The sequence below is a fragment of the Salvelinus namaycush genome, chromosome 20, assembly GCF_016432855.1.
Source record: "Salvelinus namaycush isolate Seneca chromosome 20, SaNama_1.0, whole genome shotgun sequence".
NCBI lineage: Eukaryota > Metazoa > Chordata > Actinopteri > Salmoniformes > Salmonidae > Salvelinus > Salvelinus namaycush.
This window is the reverse complement of record NC_052326.1, coordinates 13,288,632-13,306,400: the sequence shown is the minus strand read 5'-3', so window position 1 is coordinate 13,306,400 and position 17,769 is coordinate 13,288,632. Positions and strand designations below refer to the sequence as shown.

General features: G+C 42.3%; 2 protein-coding genes across 2 annotated transcripts in view; one reads left to right on the top strand and one right to left on the bottom strand.

Annotated features, from left to right (window-relative positions):
• Positions 1–10,146, top strand: part of LOC120065592 (voltage-dependent calcium channel subunit alpha-2/delta-2-like) — a 42,597-nt gene extending 32,451 nt beyond the window's left edge. Inside the window, exons 19-32 of the mRNA XM_039016657.1 lie at positions 127–217; positions 292–354; positions 650–753; positions 1,145–1,243; positions 1,468–1,571; positions 1,672–1,719; positions 1,847–1,918; positions 2,015–2,167; positions 2,318–2,370; positions 2,583–2,638; positions 4,520–4,643; positions 4,858–4,967; positions 5,998–6,083; positions 6,248–10,146. Coding sequence (XP_038872585.1) covers positions 127–217; positions 292–354; positions 650–753; positions 1,145–1,243; positions 1,468–1,571; positions 1,672–1,719; positions 1,847–1,918; positions 2,015–2,167; positions 2,318–2,370; positions 2,583–2,638; positions 4,520–4,643; positions 4,858–4,967; positions 5,998–6,083; positions 6,248–6,370 — 1,286 coding nt within the window. The 3' untranslated portion in view covers positions 6,371–10,146. The remainder of the gene's footprint in view (positions 1–126; positions 218–291; positions 355–649; positions 754–1,144; positions 1,244–1,467; positions 1,572–1,671; positions 1,720–1,846; positions 1,919–2,014; positions 2,168–2,317; positions 2,371–2,582; positions 2,639–4,519; positions 4,644–4,857; positions 4,968–5,997; positions 6,084–6,247) is intronic.
• On the bottom strand, positions 10,091–17,727 carry abhd14b (abhydrolase domain containing 14B). The gene is made up of 4 exons (XM_039015723.1): positions 17,590–17,727; positions 11,374–11,588; positions 11,018–11,259; positions 10,091–10,653 (listed from the first exon to the last, which is right to left on the bottom strand). Exons 2-4 carry the CDS (start codon positions 11,585–11,587, stop codon positions 10,474–10,476), a joined length of 636 nt encoding a protein of 211 aa, XP_038871651.1. The 5' UTR covers position 11,588; positions 17,590–17,727; the 3' UTR covers positions 10,091–10,473.
• Between the last annotated feature and the right edge of the window lie 42 nt (positions 17,728–17,769).

Genomic DNA, 17,769 nt, shown 5'->3' with positions numbered 1-17,769 from the left:
AGAATTCTCGTTGTTTACGTTTTACCTCTATGCACAGTGTTTGAATGCACAATCTCAATCAACAATTGGCTGACAATCATAATGCCTCTTAAAGCGTGTCCCCTTCCTCCCTGTGGTCTAAAACAGGTGACAACCTGCTCCTTCACAACCTCATCCTGGACACTGGCATCATCAGACAGCTGGTGGAGAAGGTGTGGAAGACCAAAGACCTCAACACGTGAGTAGAGGACTGCATGTGTACTATTTGTTTGTGTACTTCCTGTATTCTCACGCTGCTGTTCTGGTTTGCAGATATGGCTTTTTGGCCGTGTTTGCTGCCACAGATGGAGGGATTACAAGAGTTTTTCCCAACAAGTGAGCGTTTCATTAATCTACCTAACTTTCCTTCAAAGTTGTATGTACAGTACATTGCATGTAAAAGCCTCCCAAACATTTGTTTAAAACATTGGACCAACTTCAAGTGCCAAAGGCAAGTGCCTAAAACGTATCTAAATTGTACATTTTGATCATCTTGCGTGTAAACAAACATATAAACCGGTACTAAATATCCAGGATAGTTGGGACCAAGGTAGCTGCCGTTATACGTTACAGTTTAGTAGCTTCTTGCCCTGGCTCTGTCCATGACTTTTAATGTTGTGCTGATCCTCAGGGCTGCTGAGACCTGGGAGGAGGACCCTGAGCCTTTTAACGCCAGCTATTACCGCCGCAGTCTGGACAACAAGGGCTACATCTTCAGAGCGCCTTATCGTACCTGTGAGTAATCATCTGTCTCACCACCACCCAGGCGCTACTACTAAAATCCTTATGGGTTCTGTTGACTTGTTTGTTGTTCACTCCATCCCTCCTGTCTCCTCTGTGTCTACTCCTCTTCCTCCTCTTCCATCCCTTCCTGTCTACTCTGTGTGTCTCCTCTTCCTCCTCTTCCTCCTCTTCCGTCCCTCCTGTCTCCTCTGTGTCTCTTCCTCCTCCTCTATCCATCCTGTCTCCTCTGTGTGCTTCCTCTTGCTCCTCCTTCTCCTCCTCTATCCCTCCTGTCTCCTCTGTGTGCTTCCTCTTGCTCCTCCTTCTCCTCCTCTATCCATCCTGTCTCCTCGGTGTGCTTCCTCTTGCTCCTCCTCTTCCTCCTTCTCCTCTTCCCATACAGTGAATGATGAGCTGCTGAACCCAGAGAACGACACCATAGGGATCCTGGTCAGCACTGCAGTGGAGATCACAGTGGGAGGGAAGACAATCAAACCTGCAGGTGGGCCGTCGCCGCTCCGCCCCGCACCCGGGACTCTGGGACTCTAGGAGGGAAGGGTTCATTAGCATTGGTGGAGGCATGATGAGTAGTATGGTTTGTTACTCAACTGCAGGCATAGTCGGAATTTGGAGGGAAACAGTAGGAGGAAAATGTCTCTCTCTCTCCACCCTTCTCTCTCATGTCTTTGGGAATATCTCAATGTCTCTCCCTCTGTGTATGACTAGTGGTTGGAGTAAAGCTGGATCTTGAGGCCTGGGTGGACAAATTCAAGATCCTGGCTAGCAACCAAACAAGTCCAACAAGTGACAACCGCCAAGTCCAACAAACGGTAACAAACATAAGGACAAGCTGGAATTGAACCCACACAAAAACATATGAAATTAGATTTTTTTCCCTGCCGATCCTTGATGATTATTTGTTCTTGGCAGTGTGGACCAACCAGTGGCTGTGAGATGGACTGTGACGCCAACAGCGAAGTAAGATTAGAAATAATGTTACTATCACGCTTTCAATGGTAGAATATGCTTGAAACTCGTTTTGAGTTAAACAGGCTTCCAGTGGGGGAGGGTCGTCATTGTTGTCCATCTGTGCCTCTATCTGCAGGACCTGCTGTGTTACCTAGTGGATGACGGTGGTTTCCTGATCATGTCCAATCAGAAGGACTACTGGAACAAGGTGACCAGTCCTGACAGTTAATACAGAGCATTATTGAAACCGGTCTATCCTTGACCTAGCTGCATGTTGTATGACTCTGTATTCCCTCTTCTACAGATTGGCATGTTCTTCAGTGAGGTGGACCCCTACCTGATGCATGCTCTCTACAACAACTCCTTTTACAACCGGAAGCAGTCCTTTGACTACCAGTCTGTGTGTGACCCGGTGCCGAGCAGCAACACCGGGGCTGCACCAAGAGGAGTCTTTGTGGTAAGGACAACAGTGAAAGAAAGATATGGCTGTAGCCCTAATGAATGAATGAAGAACGGGTGAAAGCTTGAAGGCTAGCAAATGTTAAATTGTGAATAGTCAACGTGTTCATGTGTTAATGTTTACCTCTTTTCCTCTCGGTGTGGTCAGCCCACCATTGCAGACTTTGTGAACCTGGCCTGGTGGACATCAGCAGCTGCCTGGTAAGACCAGAGAATGCAAAAATACTATGACCTGAAACACACACTGCTAAAACAAAGCCACATACTTGCATCCTTAAAACAATATAAAAAATACACGTGTTTAATGTGTATATTAATATTGTATTATACAGGGCACATTTGGAAAAGAGACCGAGGTCTCAATATGTTTTGCCTGTCAAAATAAAGACTAAATAAAAATGTTTCTGCCCCAGGTCCCTATTTCAGCAGCTGCTCTGTGGAATGGCGTACCACAGTTGGTTTGTCACAGGTGGGTACAAAGCGGAGATATTCTGTGCTCTATGTGTTTACCCTACACTTTTGAAGTGTTATATCACTGTCATATATGCTTCTTTATAATGGAAAGCGACTGCAACACTAGACTGTACTAGTGATATACAGTTGAATTCAGAAGTTTACATACACTTAGGTTGGAGTCATTAAAACTCGTTTTTTCAACCACACCACACATTTCTTGTTAACAAACTATAGTTTTGGCAAGTCGGTTAGGACATCTACTTTGTGCATGACACAAGTAATTTTTCCAACAATTGTTTACAGACAGATTATTTCACTTATCATTCACTGTTTCACAATTCCAGTGGGTCAGAAGTTCACATACACTAACTTGACTGTGCCTTTAAACAGCATGGACAATTCCAGAAAATGATGTCATGGCTTTAGCAGCTTCTGATAGGCTAATTGACATCATTTGAGTCAATTGGAGGTGTACCTGTGGATGTATTTCGAGGCCTACCTTTAAACTCAGTGCCTCTTTGATTGACATCATGGGAAAATCAAAAGAAATCAGCCAAGACCTCAGGAAAAAAATTGTAGACCTCCACAAGTCTGGTTCATCCTTGGGAGCAATTTCCAAACGCCTGAAGGTACCACGTTCACCTGTACAAACAATAGTACGCAAGTATAAACACCATGGGACCACGCAGCCGTCATACCGCTCAGGATGGAGACGCGTTCTGTCTCCTATAGATGAATGTACTTTGGTGCGAAAAGTGCAAATCAACCCCAGAACAACATCAAAGGACCTCGTAAAGATGCTGGAGGAAACCGGTACATAAGTATCTATATCCACAGTAAAACGAGTCCATAGCCTGAAAGGCCGCTCAGCAAGGGAGAAGCCACTGCTCCAAAACCGCCATAAAAAAGCCAGACTACGGTTTGCAACTGCACATGGGGACAAAGATTGTACTTTTTGGAGAAATGTCCTCTGGTCTGATGAAACAAAGATAGAACTGTTTGGCCATAATGACCATTGTTATGTTTGGAGGAAAAAGGGGGAGGCTTACAAGCTGAAGAACACCATCCCAACCGTAAAGAACGGGGGTGGCAGCATCATGTTGTGAGGGTGCATTGCTGCAGGAGGGACTGGTGCACTTCACAAAATAGATGGCATCATGAGGAAGGAAAATTATGTGGATATATTGAAGCAACATCTCAAGACATCAGTCAGGAAGTTAAAGATTGGTCGCAAATGGGTCTTCCAAATGGACAATGACCCCAAGCATACTTCCAAAGTTGTGGCAAAATGGCTTAAGGACAACAAAGTTGAGGTACTGGAGTGTCCATCACAGAGCCCTGACCTCAATCCTATAGAAAATGTATTGGCAGAACTGAAAAAGTGTGTGCGAGCAAGGAGGCCTACAAACCTGACTTAGTTACAGCATCTCTGTCGGGAGGAATGGGCCAAAATTCACCCAACTTATTTTGGGAAGCTTGTGGAAGGCTACCCGAAACGTTTGACCCAAGTTAAACGATTTAAAGGCAACGCTACCAAATACTAATTGAGTGTATGTAAACTTCTGACCCACTGGGAATGTGATGAAAGAAATGAAAACTGAAATAAATCATTCTCTCTACTACTATTCTGATATTTCACATTCTTAAAATAAAGTGGTGATCCTAACTGACCTAAGACAGGGAATTTTTACTAGGATTAAATGTCAGGAATTGTGAAAAACTGAGCTTAAATGTATTTGGCTAAGGTGTATGTAAACCTCCGACTTCAACTGTATCTGGTGGGGCCGAGCTCCATTTGTGTTTAGCAGCCACTTGTGTTGTTTTTGTATTGTATTGTTGTTGCTTTAATAAAAAATAAAATACAAACGTGTTTGTCTTTGTCTGCGTGTTGTAGATGAGGTGGAGGCAGAGGGGATGGACTCCAGAGAGACCAGCTGTGTGACGATACAGACTCAGTTCTACTTCACCAACATCAACAGTTCCTATGACATCCTGCAGGACTGTGGCAACTGCTCCAGGTGACTTCACTATACACGAACAACTCATACACAAACATGATTCGCGGAACATGAAGTTTGGTAATTAGTCCTGAATTCATCTAAAAGTGTGTGAAATGCTATCAGAACTAATGAAATAGAGACATCATGAAGTAAATGAGGCTGATCCGACAGTGAACAAGCTTGTCATATAAGAAGGGTTTGTTGTTGATACTGTCTCGCTCTCTCTCTGTAGGCTGATCCATGCCAAGAGGTTAAACAACACCAACCTGCTGTTTGTGGTAGCAGAGAAGATGCCCTGCAACACTTGCGAGGTGGAGAAACTGTCCCAGGCGGAGACAGAGTGTATCCTTACCAATCAGGGGAGAACGACTGCCCCCTCTCTTTGACGCCACGGATGTTCAAGGGCGACCGCGGTACTGCAGGCATTGTTAGCAGAAAACAGGATCCCCAATTATAGTGAATGGAAAAATTGCCATCTTTGTGTAAATCCAAAAATGTTTTGAAGACAATCATAGTACCAATAATTGCTTCTAATATATGTCCTATTTTCTTAAATCGCACACAAGAAGTTTTAATAATATATCATATTATAAGGATAATTTATACTGAACAAGAATATAAATGTGCAATAATTTCTAAGATTTTACTGAGTTACAGTTCATATAAGGAAATCAGTCAATTAAAATGAATTCTCACTAACAGGAATGTAAACAAATTTGTGCACAAAATTTGAGAGAAAAAGGCTTTTGTGCTCATGAAAAATGTCTGGGATGTTTTATTTCAGCTCATGAAACATTGGATCAACACTTTACATGTTGTGTTTATATTTTTGTTCAACGTAGTCGCTAATGGCAGCCTGCAGTACCCCGGTCGGCCTTCAACTTGAGTTACTCAATGAGAGGGGGCAGCACTGAGCTAGCCTGCAACATCACTTCCTGGAGTAGCTCAAACTGTACATGTTATCTCCGTGTTAACCGAATTCATGTGTCTTCAATGCGCTATTGAGTCTTCACATAGGAATGAATGGTGTCACGTGATGATCGATGGCTTTGTCTGTTCATATATACAGTCATTGTTACCAACACATGTACACCTGCTGTTGGGAATCTTCTCCTTTCATTTGTCTCTCTTGACGGACTCGTTTATAACAGTGGCTGTTTTTCACATTTAACTCACTGGTGTTATTGTCAAACCATGTGAATTTTTGCATGTTGTGTTAATCTTTGAGTTAAATGTTTTTTTTCATGGCATAAACCTGTGTATGTGGGAGAGGAAGCTATAGGGCAGGTGTGTAAACACATGGAGACTTGAGAGTGACTATACAGTATGCGTGTAGGTAGTGTGAGTCATTCCTTAGCCACGCCTCTTCCAGTCAAGGACGATAACCCATCATGTGAGGATATGAGTGCAGCGAGGTATCGAAAAGGGCCAACTGTGTGCTACGACTACAATCTCGCTGTAAGACTTACAACTGAGCGTACAACTCAGCACCTGTGTACACAGACACTAGAATAATCATGCGCACGGACCCTATTTTCACAAAGACACACACCATAGATATTCATTTTGTATTTTCTACATTTTTACTATATCACTCTAAACGTGTCTCCTTTCCTCTCCAGGAGAACACATCTGACTGCGGGCGCGGCCACTCCTTCCGCCCCTCCTTCCAGACCCTGCTCACGATTCAGCTCATCCTGCTCTATCCAATCGCCAGCACCCATATTCTGCCCCTCCTACTTTAATTTTCCTCTTGTCTGCTCCCACCAGCTATGTCCATCCTAAAGCCCCCGCCCTCTCCCCTCTATGCCCCGCCCCTGCTCTAGTCGTAGGTAATAATGGGACTTTCTGCCACCTGCAACTCGGAAGCCCTGAGTACCGCACTACTGTACCCAGCTAGCTTCTATTGTTGTCTCTTAGTGACGGTTGCAGGACCTTTATGTCCTCAGCGAGTTACCTACCGTCATCCATTTGAAGATATTTTGGTGGTGTTCCAACCACTACAATCACCAGAGGCTGTCAGAATAGAAAAGGTCCCACCCACATCAACAGGACAAGTGAGAAGTGAGAAGTGAAAAGACAAGTTGGATGCCATGTCACAGAGCTCCAGCCGTCATGGATACAGCAGAGTTTAGGTTGTCTGTTTCCGCCTCTGTTAGTCAGACGGGATGAGGAGACATTGCCTCCATCGCTCTCATTCATCTCTGGTCTGCTCAGAGTCTCACCACTCTGTCATGTGTCTCTCATAGGGGGCTACTGTGCGTACCATTCAGCCATTTTTATAGTTACTGTAACAAGAAAATTAAGGTAAAAAAATAGCTTTCAAGTATACAAAAACATACAATTATAAACTGTTGAAGTGATGAGTATTCAAACCATATATTAGAGTATTATTTGCAATAGAAGTTGTTAGGTGTTACATGAATTTATTTATGCACTATATCTACTTCTTGCCAAGATGAGATAGACTTTTCTTGTGGTCTTATTTGTATAGCCAAATTAGTGAGCGGAAAAAGAAAAAGGCAGAAACGGAAGCTGCAGAAATAGTGGTAGAAATAACTGAGATTTTAACTGACAGTGGCTGAATACCGATTCTTCTTGTGGGTCCTCTACTGTTCTTCACTTGAAGTTAGAACTTTTTCTGCCCCTGGAAGCACGGCACTGTATATATAATCATTGTAACAAATGGTAATATGGAACTATTCTATCAAATAGTAGTCTTACAAAGAATTACATCTGACGTCTTTGGTCATCCTAGTTGACTAATATTAGGTAATGAATTGGTAATTATGTGTCCGAATCGGACAAAGCAACTTCTAACTTTTCCCTTGCAAAATAAAAAGGAATTCTTGCCTACTCCTATTTATTAGGGATCGGTATTTAGCCTCTGAAAAGTCTGACCGTTTCGGCTTCATTGCTGTAGGTGGTGTATAATACAGTACTATCCTTTCTGATCAATGGACATTCTGACATCTGCTACAGATGGATGATGTAGGACCCCAGTGACAGCTAACCCCTCTGCCAATCCTCATACAGCCGCTCCACCATGTCCGCTAATGTTCCTAGGACTGTATTTGTATGCGCTTATAACCTGTTGCCACCACAACAGATAAACAAATATCTATTCCGACTGGCCTATAAGCATCTCATTTTAGATGCGGGTGGGTTTTGGCAGACCTTAGCTTGTATTACCTTTGACAGATGCTGTATAACTTCAGACCATTTGCTGCTGGGAGATTGGGGCTTAACATTTCCCGTATAAAGAAATACAGCAAAGGTCACTACTATTTATGGTGACGACTGAACTGCAGTCAGGGTGTGTAATCCATGTCATTCTGATCAATTTGAAGTGAAATGTCATTAAACTCCCATGTTTAGGAGCCACTCTCTGTTGTCATAGTGCCTTGGTGCACTGTTTTGGAAAGCATTGGCTATAGAGCTACTGTGCAGTACCTTTATAGAACAGCCACCCTAATGGCTGTGGAGCTACAAGATTTTTATAGAGCCAGTCTATTGGCTATCTATCTACAGTTGCTTTATACACCATATTGACTAGGAGGATATTGTATGTTAATGTCCAAATTGGCTGTGGCTATTAGCTGATGTACCGTACCAGGGCTAACTGATTGCCACCATATAACGTTGCTGTACAGTACCTTTACAGGGCCATCTATAAAGCTACACTATCAGTATAAAGCGACTTAACTGGCCACAGATCTACCTTTACAGAGCCACCTGACTGCTATCGTTGCATTTCTGCCTGAACCATATGTGCGTTTGTGTTTGTGTATGGGTGTATGTTTGTGTTAACCCTCAAAGGGAATGTCTTTAAAACTGAGAGGATGAGGAATGACACTTGTTGTAGCGTAGCTGTTTGTTGTTCCAATTCCAACGAGGAAGAAGTGTTATATCAGACGTAAATATGGAGATAAAAATGATCCAATCCATTTTCTTCTGACCGGTTTTCTCAATATATTGTCACGAGGGAGCTGCATTCACAGAGGTGTTCAATAGAATGTTTAATATGTCAGTGTTTTTCTGTTTCTAAGGCAACATAATGACAAAGCCTCTCTTAATGCCTTAGTGTTCTATCAAGCGCTAATTCAGTGTTCTCTCTCTCTCTCACACACACACACACACACACACACACACACACACACACACACACACACACACACACACACACACACACACACACACACACAGAGCCTCTCAAATATTTACTTTTCTCTGAAGACTTTCCCAATCCAGAATGTTGAGCTCTGAATTTGAAAGGGTTTAGATTTTCATGTGTTCGTTCGTCTATATAAAACGATGTGAGTTTCTTGTACACATGCCGCTTTGATTCCTGGTTGGAGTGGAGGACTTCCATAGTTTATATTTAACTCTGAATCTGTGTTGACTCTGAAATCCCTCCACTTCTCCTCGCTGTCTCAGTTTGTTAACGTGGACACATCCTAAACCCCAAAACCTCCTTTACTGTGTAACCATAAATACACACATAATGTACTGTACAGTGAACAATATCATTTTTGGCAAGACAAATGTTAGGTAATTGCATCATTATCTCAATGAAAGACTGGGCCAAAAAGATATTCTGAATCTGTAATTGGCTCCTTTCAATGTATGGGTTCACCATTTTAGAAATGACTCTTGTAGTTCTATTGTATTCTATCACAGGAATTGTTTGTCCCTCTGTAGATCGCAACATTCACATGTCACACTAACAGTTATACCTACACATGCACAGATGGGGGATGTTCAGCTCTAGACTGAAGGAAGCCAAGGATGTTTATTCCCCCTTGTGGGATGTCAGAGGCCAGCTCAGGGAGTGGGTCTCCACAGATCAGCATGGAACCATGTCAAACAGAAGGTCAAAGAATCATGAGTATGTCTGTGTGTCCCCGAAGTGGACACAAGAGTGTGCTGAGGGACACAGGTCTGTTTTCTGTGGTTTGCGAAATTTACTTTTGCCCCAAAAAAATAAAAAATAGGAACAGCTTGGGGTGAGAGGAAGGGGTCTGCTTTACGGCCAGCCTCAAAGGGAGGGTCTTCACGTGGCTCCTCCCCTGCCCCTCCTTACCCTTGCCGTGTCCGTGTAGGTGCGTCTCTGTGGGAAAGACACGTATGTGATTCTGTAGTCTGTAGTCTGGTGCTATGTGACCATGTTTGCCAAATGTGTAAAAAAAAAAAAAAAAAAAAAAAATAGTAAAATCTGTCAAATTTTAAGTGAAGTAAAAAATAGGAATAAAGTAAAGATAAGTTTGAGATCTGAAATCAACCGTTTTTTATTTGATTTTTGATTTTTTTTTGTGTGTGTGTGAGTGTATGTGTGTGCGTGGAAGATTTAGCTCCCTCTCTCTGGGCATTGGTCCACGTCGCTCCATTCTTTTGTACTGATGAAGATTAAAAAAAAAGAAGAGGGCAAAATTTGTAAAATATTGTGTCTGTGACTCCTTGTAAAATATTTTCAAATTGTTTATTACAGAGAATCAGTTATTAAATAATGTTCATATTTTTCACTTCATTTCATTGTGTGGTGTTTGTTTTTGCATTTGTAATACCAGGACTCATGTCAGGTACATACATCCTGTATAGGCTACAAACACACAGTACGAGTACAGTATATCAGCAAGAGCATAACGAGTTGTACTGAACCACAGTTACAGGTCTCCAAAACACCACACGCTAGTCTTTGATAAAAATAAATCTAGACTAGCTTTTGACAAATTAACAAATAACATACAGTATATATTTTTTTTATATAACTAAATGTTGGAGTGTTGGAATAGGAATGGCCGTATATTGCTGCTTCCATGGACAGATATCCCAAAGACACTGAACAACATCACAACGTATTGAGAAAGTCAGTGAGAGCTCTGTGCCACGTGGCCGGGTCGTCCAGATAGCACGCATGTCCTGCTCCTTTCATCACCGCAACCTTGTGATTGGCCAGGCTCCTCAGGTTGCTCAGAGAAACCTCTCCAAGCTGAGCATCCTGGTCTCCATAGACAATCAAAGATGGAGTCTGGAATGAAAGTGGAGGTGGTTTGTTCAAATGTTACCCGGTGTCACATACAATACCCGCGATTCAATCTGAGCACGGGTTGTATACGACGCAGCTTTTGAAGGAAATTGCCTTTGAAAGCGGCATTGTCTACAACCCGCGTTCGGATTGAATCCTGACTAAAGTCACACAGCACCGAAACACAAGGCATGTTTCATAGAAGCAAAATCAATGTTTGCAACCAACCACAGAAGAGAAACCAACCACAGAAGAGAAACCAACCACAGAAGAGAAACCAACCACAGAAGAGAAACCAACCACAGAAGAGAAACCAACCACAGAAGAGAAAAGAAAGAGCAGAGAGCTATAATCCCTCAACACACACCTGTATGCTGCTGTACTGCTCTGCTGTGAATTTCTCAGTGCAGATGGGAGCCACAGGGATGTAAGCCCGGACCAGAGCCTCGTGCTGGAAGAGGAATGGCAGGGAGTACATACCACTCAGGGAGGGACTGACCACCACCACTGGCCCCATCCCCAGTGCCTCACACACCTGCTTCAGGAACCCACCAGGGGCCAGCTCTCCTACAGCAGAGGGGGCTACTGCTGACTTAGATTGGCTAAAACCTGGGGGTGGGGAGAGGGGAGAGAAAGAGAGAGGTGGGAGAGAGGTGGTGTTACAGGTCAGAGATTAATTGAGTAATACATTCTCACTTACTACTATTTACAACCGAAGCTCACCTGGTAGGTCGATGGCCACTGCACGATAGCCAGCTTTGGCCAATGTCTCCAGTGTTCCTATATTGAGCCAGTTCTCAGATGAGAAACGGATGCCGTGCAGAAGTAGGACGGACAGATTGACTTCACCTGTGGCCGGTTCAGCTTGTCTGTAAAACATAGGGGCCTTGCAGGATTCCACATGCAAGCTCCCTTCTGTCATTTTAGCAGCACACATCCTATGAAGGAGGATTGAAATTAAAAAATATATAAATTGGGTGGTTTGAGCCCTGAATGCTGATTGGCTGACAACTGTGGTATATCAGACCGTATACCATGGGTATGACAAAATATGTATTTTTACTGCTCTAATTACACTGGTGACCAGTTTATAATAGCAACAAGGCACCTCAAGGGTTTGTGGTATATGGCCAATATACCACGGCTAAGGGCTGTGTCCAGGCACTCCGTGTTGCATTATGCTACAAACAGCCCTTAGCCGTGGTATATTGGCCATATATCACACCTCCTCGGGCCTTATTGCTTAAATATATCATTACCAAACATCAGAAGACTGTGAAAAAGTTCAAGCCGAAGTCTGTAAGAATGACATAATAATAATTATAACTAATGAACAACTAACTATACTTTAGAATTGGCTTTAGTAACAAGTAAATCCTTGCTCTTTTAGCACGTAATAACCATATTAGTGTAAGTATTAGGACCTCAAAGAGGTTTTGTCACAGACTGGGTCTTTTCAGGAGGAAGAACCACACGGACCTGGATGTGGTATTGGAGTATGTGCAAAGTGAAATCAACGGTAATAGATAAATGCAAGACTAAAGATGGTTGCATCTCCATGAAATTCAGAGAGGGTTTGTAGTAACACAAGACACTATACGAAAGATCTATAATTAAGCTGTTCACTCAATTCTCAAGGCGTGAAGCTTAGGCGCGCACGACGCCGATATGGCATATCGACTCATTTGACAAAGTGAAACCATATGGTATTGCAATAAATGACTGCATAGATACTTTAGCCATTACTGTATGTTTTGTCAGTCCGGCTTCATAGACTAGACGTGACATAGTAAATGTAAATCCAAGACACTCAAATTAGTATGATACGTTACAGTACGTTTGGTATGGTTACATAAGACAGAATGTTACTTAAGCAAAATTGGTTGGGGTGGATTGGTGGGCGTATAACGCAAACGTCTAGCAACCCAAACGTTGCGTGTTCGGATCTCATCACGGACAACTAACATTTTAGCTAATTAGCAACTTTGCAACTACTTACTAGCTATTCTGCAACTACTTAGCATGTTAGCTAACCCTTCCCCTAACCTTAATCCTTTAACCTAACTCCTAACCTTAAACCTAACCCCTAGCCACACCAAATTGAAATTGATAACATATCATACGAATTGCAATTTGGAACATATCATATGATGGAGATTCACAAATTAATACATACTATACAAAACATATCAAACTAATGGGCGTGGCGCAGATTTACATTTACTATGTTACGTCTACACCTGAGTCCAGGTTGGTTTTGTCTTTGGAAACCTTGTTACTAAAGCCAATGCTAAAGTAGAATTTCACAAGGCATTTCAACTTTCATCTTGAAATATAACTGCGACTTTTTTCTCAAAAGGTATACTTTATTCTCAAAAATTAAACGTTATTCTCCAAATTAAATTTGGACATCATTCTCAAAATATTTAGACTTTATTCTTGAAGTTTGATTTCGAGTTTTTAAAGCACTATCTGTGTAATACCAAACCAGTCGCGTAACTTGCCCCCCGCAAAGGGGGGGGGGGGGGGGGGGGGCAGGGTGGTCAAGACCCCCTAATATTAGAGACAGGCCAATTTGACTCCCTCAATAATGCCATGATGAATTTGATGGATTGGGAGAGAAAAAATTCCCACCATAGTTACTGGCTTTCTGTGGATTTACACACAGTTCTACTGCCGCCAATTATGCTTTTGGTATGGCCTGGTCCTCAGCGGCCATTGTTTGTGAAGGGAAAAAAAGTTGCGCAAGGCTTGTAACACGGAACCCAAACCGGCTGCGCGCGTGCGCCATCGTGCGCTATCGTGCATAAATTTATTTTGCACCCCCACACCAAACGCGATCACAACACGCTGGTTAAAATATCAAAACAAACTCTGAACCAATGACATTAATTTGGGGACAGGTCGAAAAGCATTAAACATGTATGGCAATTTAGCTAGCTAGCTTGCACTTGCTAGCTAACGTTAATTTGTCCTATTTAGCTAGCTTGCTGTTGCTAGCTAATTTGTCCTGGGATATAAACATTGGTTGTTATTTTACCTGAAATGCACAAGGACCTCTACTCCGACAATTAATCCACACATAAAACGGCCAACCGAATCGTTTCTAGTCATCTCTCCTCCTTCCAGGCTTTTTCATCTTTGAACTTATATGGTGATCACATTAAAACTTTCATTGTATTACCACGACAACCGGCAACAAAGTTTGTCTTTCAGTCACCCACGTGGGTATAACCAATGAGGATATGGCACGTGGGTACCTACTTCTATAAACCAATGAGGAGATGGGAGAGGCAGGACTTGCAGCGCGATCTGCGTCAGAAATAGGAACGACATCTATTTTAGCCCTTGGTGTCGCAGACGCTCGTTGGCGCACGCAAGCAGTGTGGGTGCAATAATTGAATAACATGGATTTCTATATTTATTTTGCGACGCTCGCGCACGCGACGTGTCCGGTCTGGTCAGCATGTAAGGAGAACGGAGCAATAGCTCCTCTTTCTCTCTCTCTCTCTCCTCTCTCTTCTTAACAAACCCTTAATTCTGTGAGATAGCATGTAACAAATAAAGAAGTACAGTAAATTCATAAGCACGAATAAGAATTATATAGAAAAGGATATTTTTCAAACGGCGAGTTTCTATTGTGAAGTAACCAGATGTGCATCTCGCGTGTGAGCGGTATTTCTCTCAATGAGGGATAATTGGTAACAGTTATATTGGGCTCAATTTTGTGAAAGACGACTTTGGTAGTATTATAAACTTTTAAAAAACTGGTTTCTATTAGGTTACATCATTTGAGAAGGACTGTTTCTCTGAACCTCAGGCAGTAGGCTCAAGCATGCCTGTTTCCCTCCCCAGTCAGAGGCAGCATGCCTGTCTCAGACTCTGACCAGCGGCAGCAACCTATCCTCCTTAGTTATGTTTAGGAAAAAAATGTGAATGCCAAAAATTGTGGGGGGAAAGCAATCATGTTTATGCAACCTAATAATCACTCTAAGAATACTCCCAGAACAAACTTTATATTTTATTTCAATTGAGAAAATATACAAAATAAATTGTCATAATTGATAGGGATGCACCTGACATTGCACAGCAGTATTTTGTTTTGCATGTACTGTTTCTTGATGAGTAAAATGTATTCTATTTTTGTGGGGAGTTTATGGGGCATGGGGGGAGGGGCATATGATGTTCCCCCGTGATGAAAGGGGGCCAAAAAAGTTTAGAAAGCTAGGGGTCTAAGACACTGCATCTCAGTGCAAGAGGCGTCACTACCTGGTTCAAATCCAGGCTGCATCACATCTGGCTGTGATTGGGAGTTCCATAGGGCGGCGCACAATTGGCCCAGCGTCGTCTAGGTTTGGCCGGGGTAGGCTGTCATTGTAAATAAAGATTTGTTCCAAACTAACTTGCCTAGTTGAATAAAGGTTAAATAAAAATCTAGCTAATGATTAGCACAAATACAGATGGGAAACCCCATGCTTTAGCCTATTTATTTATAGCCACTATGCTACATTAGTTGGGCTACAGGTGCTATTGCTAAATAACACACCAGCCTGAATAAAAGGACCAATGTGTTGTTAGGCACATTTTTGGAGTGGAAAATTATATTTTAATGGTGTCACCATCATTTTATTTTCATTACTTTTGGAGTAGAAAAGTCACTAGAGCTGCATTCAGTAAAAAAAAAAAAGTAATGCAATGTTAAATTCAATGGAAACAGTGCCTTTCTGAACGACCAGTTGAAAAATAAGGGGTTGGGCTGTGGGTTCAAAATGCACAGGTGCCCTTCAAATACGTCACTCATTGTTTCAAGCCACACCCACCAAACGGAGCAAACATAGGCTACCTTTTCAAGAACGTTGAAGAACATTTTGAGGAAAAGTGTTTCAGTGCAACCCATTATGCAATGTAGAAAACGTTCAATCGAACTGAATGGACCCCAGAACTGACTTTCTCATTGTCGTTCTACAAATAAATTGCCAATAGTGGTTACTTCCTGAACTGATAGAGTTTGACCAACAGTTTAAAGTACTTCAGTTTGTATTGATTATGGATCCCCCTTCCTGGGGTCCAGCAAAATTAAGGCAGTGTATACCATTTTAAAAATATTACAATACATTCACAGATTTCACAACACACTGTGTGCCCTCAGGCCCCTACTCCACCACTACAAAATATCTACAGTACTAAATTCATGTGTATGTATAGTGCGTATGTTATCGTGTGTGTGTGTGTGTGTGTGTGTGTGTGTGTGTGTGTGTGTGTGTGTGTGTGTGTGTGTGTGTGTGTGTGTGTGTGTCTGTGCCAATGTTTGTGTTGCTTCACAGTCCCCGCTGTTCCATAAAGTGTTTTTTAATCTGTTTTTTTAATCTAATTTTACTGCTTGCGTCAGTTACCTGATGTGGAATAGAGTTCCATGTAGTCTTGGCTCTCTGTAGTAATGTGCGCCTCCCATAGTCTGTTCTGGACTTGGGGACTGTGAAGAGACCTCTTGTGACATGTCTTGTGGGGTATGCATGGGTGTCAGAGCTGTGTGCCAGTAGTTTAGACAGACAGCTCGGTGCATTCAACATGTCAATACCTCTCATAAATAAAAGTAGTGATGAAGTCAATCTCTCCTCCACTTTCAGCCAGGAGAGATTGACATGCATATTATTAATATTGGCTCTCTGTGTACATCCAAGGGCCAGCCGTGCTGCCCTGTTCTGAGTCAATTGCAATTTTCCTAAGTCCTTTTTTGTGGCACCTGACCACACGACTGAACAGTAGTCCAGGTGCAACAACACTAGGGCCTGTAGGACCTGCCTTGTTGATAGTGTTGTTAAGAAGGCAGAGCATCGCTTTATTATGGACAGACTTCTCCCCATCTTAGCTACTACTGCATCAATATGTTTTGACCATGACAGTTTACAATCCAGGGTTACTCCAAGCAGTTTAGTCATCTCAACTTGCTCAATTTCCACATTATTGATTACAATATTTAGCTGAGGTTTAGGGTTTCGTGAGTGTTTTGTTCCAAATACAATGCTTTAAGTTTTAGAAATAGTTAGGGCTAACTTATTCCTTGCCACCCACTCTGAAACTAACTGCAGCTCTTTGTTAAGTGTTGCAGTCATTTCAGTCGCTGTAGTAGCTGACGTGTATAGTGTTGAGTCATCCGCATACATAGACACTCTGGCTTTACTCAAAGTCAGTGGCATGTCGTTACTAAAACATTTTTAAAAAGCAAGGGGCCTAAACAGTTGTGGTTGGAATATATTGACACAATTATCAGGAAAGTTTTGGATGTATTTGCCCTTCAGAATTCACCAGAAACAAGCATTTATTATCATTACTTTCACCTCCCAGGGGGGCATGACCCCCCTAGAAGGGTGTTGACCCTGGAACCCATTGACCTGGACCCCCCCAATTTGCAACACACAGTAACACCCTTGACCACCACCGTTGATGTATTTTTTTCTCTTCACTTGGCCCTAATACTCTTCTGTACTTATCCTAAAGGCCTGTTTAACGTTTATGTCATAGGAGACTCTGTAAACGCATGTAGAGTACTACAGATGTCGCGTCATTAAAAACTATGTGATAAACGCATGTGTAAATCACATTCATCTGCTACATTAGGCCTGTTGGTGGCCGATTGATTGTAGCCTATGCAGTCATATCTACTGTCGGTATGCAATTGGTTGCGTTTGTGCCGTGCTGTGGAGAAAGCTATACTGTCGCATTCCATGTTCGCTTGGCCGAGCCACACAAAATGAAATGTAGCCTGAGGATTCCTGGCAAGTTTTATGTAATCGATCTCCTGCGAAAGTTACAGCTCAAAGCGTATTGCCCAAACAGTGATCAAAGTTCACATTTTCTCTTTTAAATTTGCAAACACATTTATTCACAATGATTTGATTAGCCGAAATGTTAATGCATGTAAGATAAATATATATTTACCTTCACGCCGTCTGAGTGGCTTCTGTCTGAACGTAGTTTTCTTTGTAGTTTCACTTTTCAACGGAAAAACAGTCTACTGTAGTTGCAACCTGGATTCTACTGACGTCCAGTGGTGATCGGGCGTATTGCCGGGTCTCATAAATAGAGTAGCACTCTCAGTTGACTTGATCTACGCTACAT